The 17720-nt window shown below is 34.7% G+C and overlaps 1 protein-coding gene across 11 annotated transcripts in view; it reads left to right on the plus strand.

Annotated features, from left to right (window-relative positions):
• IQCM (IQ motif containing M) overlaps positions 1 to 17720 on the plus strand; it is a 664496-nt gene that overhangs the window by 404275 nt on the left and 242501 nt on the right. The window contains exon 13 of one of the 11 annotated variants that reach the window (XM_058721202.1): positions 12544 to 13890. The exons of 9 other annotated variants lie outside the window; for them this stretch is intronic. Coding sequence is in view for 1 of the 2 variants with exons in the window: in XM_058721201.1 (XP_058577184.1) it covers positions 12544 to 12608 (65 nt within the window). In the remaining variant the exon portion in view is untranslated. Of the gene's footprint in view, positions 1 to 12543; positions 13891 to 17720 lie in introns of those variants that run through there. One more of the 11 variants, XM_058721201.1, reaches the window with a different exon arrangement.

Below are 17720 nucleotides of genomic sequence, written 5' to 3' on the forward strand. Positions count from 1 at the left end.
TCCGTGAGTTCGAGCCCCGCGTCGGGCTCTGGGCTGATGGCTCGGAGCCTGGAGCCTGTTTCCGATTCTGTGTCTCCCTCTCTCTCTGGCCCTCCCCCGTTCATGCTATGTCTCTCTCTGTCCCAAAAATAAAAATAAAAAACGTTGAAAAAAATTAAAAAAAAAAAAAAAAAAACTCTCAAAGCATGTGTAGAAGGAATATACCTACACATAAAAAGGTCATATGGACAGACTCACAGTTAACATCTACTTAATGGTGAAAAGCTTAAAACTTTTCCTCTAAGATCAGGAACTACACAAGAATGCCTAGTCTTGTCACTTTAATTCAACATAATATTGGAAGTCTTTGCCAGAGCAAGTAGACAAGAACCAGAAATTAAAGGTATCCAAATTGGAAAGGAAGAAGTAAAACTGTCTCTATTTGCAGATAACATGATACTATACATAGAAAACATAAAGGAGCGCCTGGGTGGCTCAGTCAGTTAAGCTTCTGACTTCAGCTCAGGTCATGATCTCACAGTCATAAGTTCAAGCCCCATGTCAGGCTCTGTGCTGACAGCTCAGACCCTGGAGCCTGCCTCAGATTCTGTGTCTCCCTCTCCCTCTGCCCCTTCTCCACTCATGCTCAGTCTCTCAAAAATGAATAAATGTTAAAAAAAAAAAAAGTCTAAAAAAAAAGAAAAACATAAAGACTGCACCAAAAAGTTATTTGATAGTAAATGATTTCACTGAAGTCACAGGATATAAAATTAACATACAGAAATTGGTTGCATTTCTATATGCTAATAATAAGCAATCAGAAAGAGAAATTAACAAAGCAACCCATTTATAATTACATCAAAAAGAATAAAATACCTAGGAATAAATTTAACCAAGGAGATGAGAGACCTGAAAACTCCAAGATGTTGATGAAAGAAATCAAAGACAGCACAAATAAATGGAAAGATATTCAATGCTTATGGATTTGAAGAATTAATGTTGATAAAATGTTCATACTAACCAAAGCAATCTGTAGATTCAGTTCAATCCCCATCAAAATACCAGTGCATTTTTTGCAGAACTAGAACAAAGAATCTCAAACTTCTGTATCCATTCAGTCATACATGAACACTTACTGTTCATCTATAAAAAACATGGAAGTCCTAGTATTTGTGACAAGATGGATGGACCTTGCAGGCGTTATGCTAAGTGAAATAAGTCAGACAGAGAAAAAGAAATAGTATATGATCTCACTTATATACAGAATCTAAGACAAAACAAAACAAAAGTCAAAGAAAAAGAGATCAGACTTGTGGTTACCAGAGGCATGGAGTGGGGGAAGGAGGAATTGGAGGAAGGTTGTCAAAAAGCACAAACTTCCAATTATAAGATAAATGACTACTAGGAATGTAATGTACAACATAGTGACTATAGATAACACGTTTGTGTTATATAGGAAAATTGTTAAGAGAGTAAATCCTAAGAGTTGTCATGACAAGGAGAAAAATGTTTTCCTGTCTTTCTTTTCTTTTTACTATATTAATATGAAAGGATGGATATTAGCTGAACTTATTATGGTTATCATTTCACAAATATGTGTAAATCAAGCCATCATGCTGTATGCCTTAAACTTACACAGTGACATGTATCAATTATTTCTCAATAAAACCAGTAAAAAATAAATGGGATTCTTTTACATAAGGTTAAAGGAGAATATTTGAAATTTGTGTAGGATATGGGACATTTCTTTGTTGCATATACTGTGTCATTTATTGAAGGAAATATTGTATTCCTGGCTCCTACCTAATAAAAGCCACTTTATCTCATCCCAATCATTATGATACCCAATACCACATCCTCAAAGTTCCAAAATATTTCCTAAGAGAGGTTTTACACTTGGTAAGATACTCTGTGCTAAAAATAAATAAATATAATTATATGTACATATGTGTATGTATACATGTACATACAGACACTCAGATCTTGAAGTTATATGTAATTTATGAAATATATATATATATATATGATATTTCAAAACTGAAAATTGTAATTTTAGTTTCTTGAGTGAGGGGTAAATAGAGTTGAACAATTAGCAATTCCTGGTATTTATGATTGTTACGATGGTAAAATAACATAGTTAATATAAAATTCATATTTATTCATTTTGTACTCTTTAAGCCTAATGACTAAACATTTTATGTGATTTTATCCTTTCATCTTCATAATCTATATGATAATTGCTATTATTGAACTCATTTTACAGAGGAAACATTTCTTAGAAGGGCTAAAAAACTTGCTTTAGATCATCCAGCTGTTGGGGTGTGCCACCAGGATTTCAGCTCAGACATTCTGCACTGAGAGCAAGCACTTACCACCTTACTATATACTGCAATAAATGTGGTGATTTATTTTGAATCATCAAGAAAACTTTAAATTATGATTATTCTTTCAGAATTCAGGTATATAATAATTTATCTTAAATAAATCATACGTATAGATATATGTATGATAGTAATTACAATATTGTAATTACTGTACATGTTAAAACAATGTAAAGTCCCAGGAATAGGGAAATGGTTAAATATACTGTGGTTCATGATAAGGTGGAGTTCTTATATGACTATCAAAATTATGTTACTGAGTATTTACTTATAGGGAAATACAAAAAAATACATATTTATAATAGCATGGTGTGTATACTCACATGGTTATATCAATTGAATGTAAGAATATGCAAATTTTAATCTTGTGTTAATCCAATGGACTTTAACTATTCGAGTATGGCTGAATTTTCTAATTTTTCTACATAGTCTACATGTTTTACTCTACATTTCTTGTCTAACAATAGTAATAAAATTATTAGGGACTTGTAAAATATTTTGAACTTCCATATGTAAGCCATATTCTTTACCTAAAAAAAATCAAAGAGTTTTATCTATGTTTACATTGTTTTTCATTGGTAAGTTTATCTTGATATTATTTTGATTTTGCTGTGTTGAAGTATAATGAAAAGTATATTTATCATATAATTAATAATAAATCAAATATAGCATTTCAAAAAAAAATTGAGAAATGAATGAAACCATTTTTAAATTTTATTTTACAAAACCATTTAAAGTGGTTTTGCATTTAAAACTACATTTCAGGTATGAAAATATAATACTTATTTTAAATACCTCTTCTGATAATTCCATAAGCTTTTGAGAACACACTCTATTTAATTATCCTTATTCCTACTCTAGAATTCTTAGCACATAGTAGGCATTTATGCATTAACTATTTGTTATAGGAATGCATACATAAAGTATTACTCTAGCATTTAAGGTATTTTTCATGTAAAAGGTAAATACTTTTTTTCCAATCAACATATTAAAATTACTTTTGTTTGTTCTCTGTGGATTCCTTCAAAGATTACTGTAATATGATATGGCTATAATACACATGGCACAGTTCTTTTTAATATTTAAAATTTTTATTAATAAAATATAATTTTACCATAATGGAAGCAAAGATCCAAGGTAATGAGAGCATATTCAGTCACTCCACAAATCTTTATTGAGTTCCTTATGTTCAATACTCTGTGATAGGCAGGAGAATTCAAAAGTAAATAAAACAGCTTTCCTCATGTGTTTATGATTTAGGCTGGGGAAATGATACCAATACATAATTAACTACAGTAGAAGATGTAAAGCGATGAGAGTTGTAAAACAAGTCCATGCTGTGTTCTCAGTTGATCCACTAAGCAATCCTGAGAGGTTAGGCAGGCATAGTAGGGGTTTTGCTTGAGAGAGGAGCATAAGCCCTGATGCAGAGACCTAGGATGTCTTTAGAGAACTGTCTGGATGCCTTTTAAGTTATTTCACGCTCACAGGAAGAGAGTGCCCTCAACGAAAACATCGATAGTATGCTTAACTAGCCCTTCGGAAATAATTTAAAATAGTGCACTTGTTTACTATGGAGTAAGCATTATTTCATTATATAGTGATCAACCATAGTGTCCTATACATTGATATTTTTATGTATGAACTTAATATAAAGGTGAAATTACAGATAATTTCCAAATTTTAAAAAAAGAAAATGTTACTGAGAGTTTACTTTCTGTAATATAACTACTTTTTATTTTGGCATATTTTCTTCCAGTATTTTGTAAAAACGTATTGTAACTAGAGTATTTAAGCCCTGGAAGGGACATACATGTCATTTTGCCAATTCCCTTTTTAGTTTTACAGGGATCCCGTTAGCAGGTATTGAAAAAAAATCATTTGAATTGAGCAGAGGGCACAGAGGCTAAGTGGCTTGTTCCAGGTCATGACCTTAATTATAAACATGATGGTGATTCAACTTCAGAGTCTCATCAGGCCCATCACTATCTACCCTCCACCACCACATGCACATACTCCCTCATTCTGGCTTTATTATGAAAAGTAATTTTTCTGGACAAAGTAAGCATTACTACATCTGTCTTTGTACTAGTCTTTATTTTTCTCTCTGTTTCCCTCCAGCTTAAAAAATTGGCTGCTAGTTTTGTCCTTTGTATATTTTCTAAAGCAAAAACTGAAAGAAACCATACTCACTCCCCTTTTTGCTCCGTCTGGCGCTGCAAAAACTCTTGTTGCCAGTGCACATGTTGGCTTCTAACCTTTTTGAAAGACTCTGACCAGGCAGTTTTGGTCTGTCACATCTTGTTTTGCATGGCTATTTTTAGCTCAGTTCCTTTCCTTTTCCAACCACACATATTAAATTGTAGGAAATAGTGCTTCATCATGAAATCTCACATAAAACAGAAACTGATCCTTATTAGATGTAAACTTTAAGCTGAAAATTATTTAATATCCCTAGGGTATAGTAATGACTTTTCCTCCTAAAGACTGAAGTATAATGAGGTAAGAATGTTTTCACAATACTTAGGAATTTTTATAATTGTCCTCTGTATTGTTTGACTGTCAGTTAAATTAGAACATTTGATAATTGTAGGGAGCTGATAAGACTTTCTATTAAAGGTATGTCATTATGTTAATCTCAGTTCAAATATAGTTTGCCTGAACCCTGTTTTGATTATATAATATTAGAATAAATTAACCTGTTAAATTAGCTTACCCTGGAACATTTTAAATGCCTTTAATGTTAACATTAGTTTAAACAAGTATGTAAATCATGTACTGAAACTATTGTTGTCTTTCTTTCTTAAAGTCTTTAAAATTTGCAGCAGATATTTTTATATAAATACAGATACTTTAGACTTAAAGTCAACTGATGATTATGATTTATTTAGCTTATAACTATTTGTATATTGTGGTAAAATAGTGAGTAATGAATTGAAAAAGATGTAGAGGCTCCCAGGTTTCATTTGATATGCAAACACCTGCATACTGGAGTTATTTAATAAATCTATTGACATATGTTTATAAAAACCGCTTATAATTTTATTTTAAAAAATGCTCTTTGTGGCATGTTGCAAATAATAGAGCTCTTTCAACAATTTTAACTGTCTTTATTTATGCATGAGAAGGACTCAGTGACCATGAATACCATATATATGTTTTTAAACATTCACATCACAATTATATACTGTCCCTTTTTTGGTGGTATGGCTGGCCTGCTTTCTTCTTTTCAGAGTAAGTTTGACACATGTCTATGCAAAATATGAACTATTCTATCTCACCTTATTTAAAAGAAAGGTTCAAAACTTCATTTATTCAATACATATTCTGAAGTGCATGCTATGGTACTTACTAGGAACCTGTAGCTATGAAGTGACATTAAAAAATTGTAGAACAGGCCGAACACTGAGTGGATTTCTTTTGAGCCAGTTTGTAGATGGACGTATAGGACCTCTGAACTAAAAAATATGCAAAGTGTATAATGTTTGGCACCATAAAACATTCGTGCTTTTCATGGTTACACATATTAACCTCCACCTGACAGTCTGTCTAATGGGCACTTACAAGAGATTTTAAGAGTAAAATTTAAAGGCAGGAGAGGGAAACGTGTGCAAGAGATGGGTGAGAAAGGAATTTTATGGTAGTTGCTGGTGCCTGATTATTTGCAAAAACATCACTGTATGTTGTCATATGTATGGGAGGAAGAAGAGAACTATTTCTAGCTTTAAAAAAACCTGCTTAAATAAATTACAACTGTGTGTTATAGTAGTAAAACAATTCTTCCACACAGTAGAATATACCCAAATCTGTTCTTCCATGTATATTCGTTGTTTATTTGTGATTTTGGTTTCTGGATTTAAGTTTCACATTAATCAGAATTCTTCAAAGCAAATAAGTATCTGTTTAGTGAACCTGAACTGTGCTCCAGACACTTTATTATTAGGAAGCAAAAAGAAAAATAATTATACTTCACATGTGTTGAATGCTTCCTATATGCAAAGTACTGTGCTAAATGATTTACCTATATTCATGTAAGCAATTTATTTAATCCTCATAGAGACCCAATGGGCCATGTGCCATAAGAACCATGAATCACAGAGAGGCAATATACCTAAAAGTCATAGCTAGAAAGCGGTAGAGTTGTGAAATGAAACCAGCTCATGATTTCTGACTTTTCAGCCCATTATTTGGAATAGTTAAAATGATGTAGGGTATTAAACACGTAACCTGTAAAAATAGATCAGAATAAAAGATTCAAACAATAGTTTAAAAAGAGGGACAACACACACAATTATTTGGATGGGCATCATTGTATATTGTGAATAGATACAGTATTTTTACTGGCAATTTTAAGCCTTAGTAATCAATAAAATCTTTTTTGGGTGTGTGGGGGGGATTAGTTCTTATGGGTCAATAACAATGACCGAAGTTAAATTTTATTGATTTTTTTTGTTTTAAGAAGAATGCAATATTTGCTCATAACCATCTATTTAAAATTAGGAAGGATAAAGAGGAAAAGTTATTTTTTTACTCAACAAATATTTATTGAGTCTTTAAGATCACTTATAAAATAAACCACCAAGAGATAACTATCATTAAGTTTTTGCTGTGTTTTCATGTTGTGCTTTTTTAAAAAATATACTTAGTCCCCCTTTTTCCATGGGGGATACATTCCAAGATCCCGAGGGAATGCCTGTTTTTTCTATACATATGTACCTGTGATGAAGTTTAATTTATAGACACAGTAAAAGATTAACAACAATAACTAATAACAAAAGAGGATGATCAAAACAATATACTGTATTCAAAGCTATGTGAATGTGGTCTGTTTTTCTTGCTCTTAAAATAACTTATTGTATTGTATTCACCCTTGTGATGATGTGAGATGATAAAATGCGTAACTGATGAAGTGAGGTAAATGATGTAGACATTGTGATATAGCATTAAGCTACTACTGACCTTCTGAGGTGTGTCAGATCGCAGTCAACTGCAGGTAACTGAAACTACACGAAATGAAACTGTAGATCATGGTCAACTATTATAGTTGTAATGATAGGGCATATACAAATTGTAGATGCACACAGGAATTTTAAAATCATTTTTGGGATTATAAAAATGATGCATTCTCATTATGAAAATTTTAGAAAATGCAATGAGAAATACTTATTTAGAAATAATCTGTTGATTTTGTATATTTTTATGAATTGTACAATGACTTGTAAGAAAATTTACTAACTGCATATGTTAATAAAGTTAAACACTTTTGTATATATTTATTTTTATCATACTTAAGCCAAGAATATTCACATGTCTGAATGGAAGACGAGAATGAAGAAAGCAATGGAAATATACTGTTAGCTATAGGAGAGTGTACTAATCTTTGTTGATTGAATAATTGAGTGATTCAGGTCATTCGACATGAGTCAAAAAGACGCAGAAGAGCATCAGTCACAATTCCCTATAAAGAAAATGGCCAATCTGGTTTCTTTGCTCCTCTGCTTATGTTCAGGGAAAAAAAAAATTGGTAATACAGGAGAGTATCCAACTGTGTAAATATTTTAGCCATTCAGAGAAGTTCTACAAGCTAAGAGAACTCATCATTGCCTTTGCTAGGCTCAAGTATATATAGGTAATGACCGTGACTCATCCTATAGACCTAAATTACTATTGATAAACTACCAAACTCTTAAAGCTTCTATTTCTGCAAACTTCAAAGTACCTTCAATAAAAAACAAAGTAAAAAAGGAAATACGGAATACTTTCTTAGCATCTGGCATCTGAGCATGTACCAAGGAGCTTAGAACAGTCTGGCCTACAGGGTGAATCACCAGAGAGAAGACCGTAAAGTGCATCTGTCTCCTGTAGAGCAGAGAGGGGATGACTCAACTGTACAAGTTTAAAGTATTAGATTGTGGACATTGGGTCTAACAGGTTTTTTGTACCAAGCTGTGACACATCCATCAAAAGTATCCACTGTGATGTATGATGAATTATCTTTCTAATTTAGTTACATTACAAGATTGCTAAATTAAATTCCAAGTGGACTTAATGCTAACAGAATGGGCAACTCCCAGAAATATCTTCAGGTAGTTCACGTTCCAGTGGAACCACAGTGCCCAGAACAGGTAGGTGCTGAGTCCCACAGGAATATAAGCTGCTCTGTAGTCCTGAGCTGGGACGAGGAGATAACCCGTGTGTGAGGAGAGGAGCACTGAGTTAGGCAGGGAGTCTAGCTCCAGGTTTTAGGGAGAGACCTAAAAAATCTTAGCAACCATTAGCCTGACAAATTCCATCTAAATTGTGGATTAAAGGATGTGGCCCAAGAAACACACTTCCTAAGAAAGGGAACACAGCAAAAACAAGAATACTACTAAGGAAAAAGATCAGGCTGCAGGAGTGTTTTGACAATACATTATCTAATAAGACCCTTGATTTGGGGCTCTGAATAGAATAAGGAAAAACCTATAACAGACAACTTTTCCATTCTTCAGTTTAGTTTTGATTACTCATTCCGTCTGCTAAAGTTTGTCTGAAATAATGTGAAAATGATTTAAGTCCTCACATACCCTGCGAAAGTCTTTCTGTCCCCATGATAAAACTAGAATGGACATGAAGCACCCAGGTCAAAATCTTTTCCGCGAAAGCCTATAGCAATTCTGCACTTATATGTTCACACAGCTTTTTATTCCAGAGATTTCCGACAGTTATGGAGAGAATTGCCCAGCGAACCTCATTACCCAGCTTCATCAGTCATTGCGTTTTTGCAGTGTTTCAGAACCTCCCTTGTGCTCTCTCCATTTCATTCTTGTTCCAGTTGTATGCTCTCTAGTCTGGACCACTTAAAGTCTCTTAATCTTCCTCTTGCCCACCCAACATTCTGTTTTCCACACAAAGTCAAAATGATCTATAGCTGTGTAAATAAGATCATGCTATTCCCTTGCCTAAAATCTCCTATGCCTTCACTTTAAATTAAAAAAAAAAAAAATCAGGACATTTATCAAGCCCTAGGAGGCTTTTCTGATCTGTCTGTGGCCTGTCCTTCTCATCTCCATCACACCAATCATCCCAGGCTTGCTGGCCTCCTTTCTTTTGTTCAACTCCATCAAAATCATACCACTTTAAGGCTTTACACTGTTTCCTCTTCCTGTAAACCAGTACCCCTAGATCTTTGCAAGCCTCATTTTTCTTGATAATTAGGTCTCAGTTCAGATGTCCCCTCTTTAAGGAAGTCTTCCCCACCCTCGCCAATCAAAAATGTCCTGCTCCTTGCCTTCAGTCTCTCTCTAATATAAGCTGCTTTGTTTTCACCATGGCTTTTATCACTATCTAATATTATGTTACTTCTCTGTTTACGATGAACTCTAACCTCCAGAACTATGGCTCCATGACAGCTGGAACCGTGCCCCTGTGTTCACAGATGTATCCTATACTCGCTGAGTGGTTAGCCCTGACTGCACATTAGAATCACCTGGGCAGCACTGAATACTATGAGTCTGGGGTGGGGGGGTGGGGCCTCCCCAGACTCCCAGGTGATTCTAATACATATAAGAGATTGAGAAACACTGCCTTAAGAAAACACCTGTCAGGTTTAAGATACTAATAACCCTTTATTTAAACAAATGAAGGCTCAGTTCCTACTTCATAGGCATCAAGTACCAAAATTTCCAAGAATTTTATTTTGAATACAGCAGTAGATAATTTATCAGGAATATGTTTCCTCTGAATCCTTAGATCACTTTGGTTCTGCAGTATTTATTGGTACAGAGACAGAGAAAGAGTGATTGTGTTTCCTGTTTTTTCATCCCTGGATAAGAAAATATCTGTTTGGTGATAGTGCTAACCACTTGTTTATGGGTCAGACCCCCTAAGTCATCTGATTAGGAGGCTTCTAAACTAACTTTACTAGCAGGGTTTTACCCAGTCCAGCAATCTTACTGCCCAGCCAGAGAGACTCTTGATAAATGAATTTGTGAGAAGCTACCCTTGCAGAATTTAATACTACTACACCTATGATCTTACACATCCCGGAAAGGAATATTCTAGCATCAGTCCCTTTCTTGACTCCCTTTGTTCCTGGATGGGTTGCAATATGTCAATAGATGAAGGATGAGCATTACTGTTAAGTTGGGAAATGTAGGAAAGCACTTTCTAAAAAATCAGGAGCCACAAAGCAGAGTAACAGCCATTTAGTGTTCTGGGGAGGACAGACCTCATACTCCTGCTGTCTTCTTTGTGAATATTTGCAGTTGTGTGATTTACAGTCAACATTATAAAACACACTTCTGAATGTGACCATTTCAATATTACCGAGGCAAGTAATAGGTAGATGACAGATAGATAGATAGATAGATAGATAGACAGATATAGATAAGTAGACTTTTTTTCATTTTGCAGACTAGAAGACTGGGGTTGAAGGAATTCTATCAGTTTATGGGTAGTCTTATTTTCATATAGTGGTCTCATCAATTACAAAGAATGATGAGCAAGAGATGGTGATTGAGCTTATTTCACAAACCAATGACTGCAATATAATTTTTCTAGGTAACCTCAAAACTTCAAGTGTTCAAGGCTGTCTTTTTCAGCATGCGTTTTTAAATATGATGGAAATGTGGCATGATGGCTTTTTAATCGAAGTAGCCATTTCTTTTTCCAGCGTAATTGACATTTTTAGAAGTTGTGTAAAATGAGTTTATTTTCAACCAGATACAAATACTATGAAATATAAATGGAAAAATAAGAATTATAAAATAAAACATACATACAGTTGAGTCCACATTATAAAATGTGTTTTTAGTAGATCTGATGCATATGCTTTTCTCCATGAATCTACAAAACAGAGGATTTTCTTGATTTAATAATTCTGATATTTGCAGTTTTTTTCCCTATGTGACTTATGCCCTTTAAGAATACATTACTGTTTTTATCTATTTTATTAATTTTTACATTTGAAACCTCAGGTTGTTATTCTATAAATGTGAGAGTAAAATTCCTAGACAGGACTATTGATGATGGAAAGACAATTCCTCAGTTAATATTTTTGGCTTGTTATTTTTTCATTTATAAAGATTAATGACAAATGTTAATTATATAATTGAGAAGTATCCACAAAATATAGAAAATTCTCATGGGGACTCTTAAAAGGAGAGGGGGAAATAAAATGGAAATATTAAGTTTTTTTCATAAGGAGCATAATGGACAAACTCCGAATGCATTGATGATTATTTATTTCATGAATGTATGACTCTATGCACTTTCATGGACTTGTCTCTTATTTTCCAACACTACTTTTCTCATTTATATTGAGACTAAAATGAAAGTGTCATGAGTCAGAGACTGAGATTCAGACCCCAGTGTTATTATATAACATCAAAAAACTATCATAGTGAAAGCAAATCCATTATTCCTCCAATAATTTGAGGTATCAGTTTTGAACAAAATCGTCCTTTATGAAGGAGATACAGTAGTATCAATTGAGTCCTTTAGTGATACTCAGAATTTATTGGAGCTCCATATCCTCAAGTAGTCAGATGAAATGAGAATGCTTTGAATTTAATCATTAATTGTTCCTCAATCTTCCCTTAGGAAAATATTCATTATGAATAGGACTTGATAAGGTAGATCAGAGATTTTTAAATATGAGAAAAATCAAAAGAACTACTTTGTGTGGCATTCGTCATCTTCAAAAATGTGCATATTTTAAATCACTGGATTTCAGTCAAGACTTTGCATTCATACTAGAACTAGAAATGTTTTTATAACATGCCTAGAGGAAAATTCTTTGTTATGGCTTCACTGAACACTCATTAATTTTGTAACAGAAGAGGGGAGTTGATAGCAATTTTGCACCTATCTGCAGATGTATGAAATGTTTAGTCATTTTAAGGTAAGAAATTCTCACATGTCAACATTTCACTGAATTTAAAAAACTGCTTCATAGTTCTGTAAGGAGAACTTAATGTTTAATAGTCACAGAAATCAAATTCTCTGTTAATGAAGTTGATTTAAAAATGTAAACATGCAAATAAGTTATATTTTTATTTAAAATATTTCAAAAGCATAGAGAAATACAGAAACTAATATAATGAGCACTTGCCTATTTACTATCCAGATAGAACTTTAAAATTTTTGTTTATATACTTCTCTTTATTCTCTCTCTCTCTCTCTTTTTTTTTTCCTTAACAAGGTCTTGATACAAAGCATGCGGAAGAAGAGTTCCTCGAGAAACTGTGTATATATGGTTCTGAGTAGCCCTGGCAGATGGATAGCTAGAGCCTCAGGGTGGTTCTGGCATTCCCCGTCCCCAACCAGGGGAGCCAATCAGTCATACCCTCTGCTGTGCCACAGTTCAACCCAGGTTCCCCCACCAGCTCTCTGGCACCATCACAGGCACCCCCTGATCTCTTTCAATCCTTTCTTCACACTTCTCCCTGAGCTGGTCTCTCAAGAATGCATAGCTGATGGCACCACTCCCTTGTTTCCAAGTCTCTTTTGAATGTTCACTGCCTAAAGTGGGGTGCAGAGACAAAGAATGTGTCATTGGGACAGGAGAAGAAAATTTCAGGACCTCTGTTTGATTTAATTTCTTATATCTTCTGACATTTGTATTTTTAATGTGTGCTTTATGATAACATAAGTAAGTTCACCTGTACATAGATAAATATGCATATCTTAAGGGCTTTGTGCTAATAGAGGTACACAATAAAAAATTTCAGAGACCACACTGGCTTTGAGAACAAAATTCAAGATCCTTCCTGTTCTGACCCGGACACTTTTCTCTCCATCCCATTGCCTGCTGGTCTCCTACCTCCTTGGCATTCTGAACCTTTTAACTTCCGCTGGTCCTGCCTCAGCACACTGGTTCCCTTGCACAGAAAAGACTTGCTCTCTTGATTGGAAACCCTATCTGTATACATTAACTAAATCCATTGGCACTATGGTATGAAACATTAAGATTTCTACAATCACTCCATCCCCTGAGCTCCCATAGCCCTTTTTCAGACACTTTGAAGACCTCTAGCACAATACATCACAATTTAGATTTATACATATCTGTCTCCTAAATTCTACTTTGAGCTACATTAGGTGGGAGCGATTTCTCATTAATCTTTGCATCTATAGTACTTGTACACTGTGGTACATCACAGGTGCTCCATAAATACTTATGAGTAAGTGGATAGAAATGTGGATCTGTATTACATAGGTACTACTACTACTTACAACCAACACTAAAGGAAATCTGTATATAGCTTTAAGTTTAGTCAGTGTACGTTGACTCCAAGAACATGATAGAATGCAAATACAAGAGTTAGGTTCCTTTGAGAGGGCTCTAGATATCCACAGTTGGATTTTCAATGCTCAAAAAATAAAAGCATAATTTAATACTCTAGTGAAGAAAACCTCACTAGTGTTGCTATTTTTAAGTCTTGAGGAATTTATTAGGCCTGGGGTGACCCAGGCCCCCATTTTCCTTTTTGCCATAGAGCCCCAAGACATAACTTTTAGACTATCATATTCACTGTGGCCACCTTCATTGTATTACTATTCTATTCCCCAAGACTGGTTGCAGAGTGAGAGGCTGATTTTATATGTATTAAGATATAGATGTTATGATATATATGAAGATATATAAATACATATAAAGTTATCTATAAGATAAGGCTATGTAGTTTAATTATATATAATAATAAAAATAATTTAGTTGAGACCTTATGTACTGGAGTAGAACAGTAGAATAATTTGGGCTCAATCTCACCTCTAACACCATTAGTTGTGTGTTTTGGGACAAATTATATACTTCCTTGAACAGAAGTTTTCTTATCCATAAAAGAAAAATTTTGAAAAGAGCATTTGTAGATTGAATAATGCAAAATAGTTAAGTAACATAGCATAGTGCCTGAAAAAAAAAAAAAGCCTGGTAATTGTTGACAACTTTCATTATTGTACTTCCTAGGAACCATAACTACTTTTTTAACTTAATAAAGTGGATTTTTAAAAATTTTAATTCCAATTACTTAACATACAGTGTAATGTTAGTAATATTAGTTTCAGGTGTACTCTATAGTGATTCAACACTTCCGTACATCACTGGATGTGCTCATTATAACAAGGGGACTGCTTAATCCCCATCACCTATTTCACCCATCCACCCTCTCCTGCACTGCTGGAGGCAAAAACTGGTGCAGCCACTATGGAAAACAGGTTCCTCAAAAAGTTAAAAACAGAACTAGCTTAATAAAATGGATCTTAAGGTGAACTGGAAGCTTACTAACCTAGTAGAAAACATCCCCGTAACTCCTTTCCTTTCCTTCTTCTTCTCTCGCTCTGGGTAGAACATTTAACCGATAAATTTTATTTTTCTATATAGTCAAAACAATATTACTAATTTCAGCCTCTGTTAAGGCTGCCAAATAAATTTCAGACCCCAAATACAGATTAGTTAATACATACAAATCACCTAGAAGATGACATGACACATAGTGAGCACTCAAAAAACGTTAGCTACAATTGACTTTTTTACTGACAGATTTTTAACCTATTTTCCATGAACACAATATGTGTAAAAATAAAAACATATTTTAAACTGTTAAACAATTATGTTTTCTCCAACAGAACTGTAATGAATAGAATCTGTATTTTGTTTTAAAATACACTAAAATATTAATCATTTAAAAATGACATTTGAAAAACATATTGTAGGGAAAAAAACTGCTACAAAAGACTATTGAAAGCAAAATATTGAGGATACATAAATTTTATAAATTTAATGGGACATTGCAATAAAAGTGCTACTGTGTAACTGGTGATTTTAATGAGCTTCAGTTTCTTTGAAAAGACCATTATTATAAACAGGATGCCCATATCCATGGCAACGGGGAGGCTACCTCTTAGCTTCTTGAAACATACAAAGATAATTAATTAAGTTTTCTTTATTTCTTTTTCCTCATATTCTAAAACAACAATAAAAGAGGGTTTTGCCCATTTGCTCACCAGCATACTGTACACAGTTCCAATATAAAAATCTAAATCTAGTGAGGTGAAATCAGTAAAGACCACTATATTGAGGGATTTGGAATAGGTCCTTGGTCTGCAGAGATTACTGGCCAGCTAGCTTCTAAGATCACTTCCTTAAGACAGTCAATTAAAGTCACAAAATTTCATCTTCACCTGAAGATATCACAAGGTAAAGATAGAAGTCTGACTTTTGCTAATTTTAGCCTAAATGTCATTGAAAATAGCTCTTCTTAAGGCAGAGATACCTGAACAACTTTTCTACTTAAAAAAAAAAAAGTGTGACAATGTGAACACTACTATTAAGCTCTCGATCTTGAATTTCAGTATATAAAGTACAGACTTTCCATCGCCAATCAGTTGTTTATTAATTACAAAATGAAAATATTACATATATAAATTGAATTTTCATAATTATGATATATGATATGGAAATACTCTGTCTGAAAAATATGTCTGAACATATTCTATCTATCATCTAGGTAGCTAGCTATGTGGTTGCAGAGCAGTTTCTCCACAGGAGGGAAAGCTTATTTTAATAATTTAGGGCCACATTTTATGCCATATAAATACACTGCCATAAGCTGTAATAGTTAATATTATGATTGTGATTTCAAGGACTGCTAGGGTGCAGATGTGAGCATTTTGGTGTCTTTTAGCTCCGTAGGGCTGGTCCTTTTGGAGTGCCCAGGCGTGCTGCAGGATGCAGTGTGAATAGGGCCAACCAGCAGGGGAAGTATGCCCCAATGAAAGGCTGTTGCTACTGCCTATTTGCCTCTGTGTGTTACTGCCCCACTATAGAGATGTGTACTTCTTTTAGAAACAGGGTGGAAGATCTTCATAAGCGAGGGAGGAAAGTGCCCAGGGAAGAACAAGAATATTTTCAGGATCCCAGATCATTGAACAACATTCAGAGCTGTTCACAAGCCCTTTAACACACTACTCTTTTATTTATAAAGAACAGTTACACTCTGTGCCACCACATAAATTTCCAATTGACTTCCAAAAGAGATTTGGTAAAGAAACTTTTAAAAAATTTCCTGCCATCTTTTGTTTTGTTGTTTGTCAGTTTGGCCTTCACAGAGTAGAACAAAAGCAACCCATGATTTTTACTTTGTGAGATGCCAGAATGATAATTGCTGGACTATTTGCCACATCCTATGACTCAGTGTGCAACCGTAGGCAGTGCCAGAATGTCTGAGTGGAGCTCATTCTGGTGTAGGCCATGAATTTCTGGGCTCTGGGATGACTGGCATGGGTGACAGTCTGACTCCTGCCAGGCCTTTCAGAACTTTAATTCACACATGGCTCTTTGGACCCATCCTAGAGTCATTTGTAATGTCCTCAGAGGCCCCATCTTGACTGACCTTTTGTGAATCATCTCAGTAAATATTTTCTGATCTGGCTTCTCACCCACTGGATAGTTTCCAAGGACCTTGGAATTGGCTCAGGGCCTCTGTTGGTATGGGAGCACATCCTTGTATTCCACAATGGCATGGAGCAGTAGTGTTTCTGTCATCTTTGGGAGGGTGGTGGAAAGTTGTTGATCGCTTTACATAACTTTACCTCATTTGGAAAATAAAAGCAACCCAGGAAGTAATTTTGTCAAAGGTTGTGTTGTGTGCACATATCTGACCAAAGTGTTAAATAGCCAAGTTGAACAAGATGAGGTTTTTCTAGAACAGCATAAAAAAACCAAACTTCCAGGCCTCCCTGCCTTTCTTTCATATTATATACTTCCTGGTTAACCTGAGAGCATCAGTTGGGGCACACAGTCTGCTCTTAAATAGCAACACTTGCGTTTCTCTACTATGGTATTATTTAAAAAATAAAATGAAGGGGTGCCTGAGTGGCTCATTCATTAAGTGTCCTAATCTTGATTTCAGCTCAGGTCATGATCTCAGGGCTCATGGGTTCAAGCCCTGTGTTGAGCTCTGCACTGACAGCAAGGAGCCTGCTTGGGATTCTCTCTCTTCCCCTCTCTCTCTACTCCTTCTCTCTTCGTGCTTTCCTTCTCTCTCTCTCTCAAAAATAGATAAATGAACATGCAAAAAAAATTAAAATTAATAAATAAAATTAAAATGTAGAAAAAAACCTCAAAGGATATTTTGAGGGGCGCCTGGGTGGCGCAGTCGGTTGGGCGTCCGACTTCAGCCAGGTCACGATCTCACGGTCCGTGAGTTCGAGCCCCGCGTCAGGCTCTGGGCTGATGGCTCGGAGCCTGGAGCCTGTTTCCGATTCTGTGTCTCCCTCTCTCTCTGCCCCTCCCCCATTCATGCTCTGTCTCTCTCTGTCCCAAAAATAAATAAAAAACGTTGAAAAAAAAAAAAAGGATATTTTGAGATTTTATAA

Source organism: Neofelis nebulosa, chromosome 3, assembly GCF_028018385.1.
Source record: "Neofelis nebulosa isolate mNeoNeb1 chromosome 3, mNeoNeb1.pri, whole genome shotgun sequence".
NCBI lineage: Eukaryota > Metazoa > Chordata > Mammalia > Carnivora > Felidae > Neofelis > Neofelis nebulosa.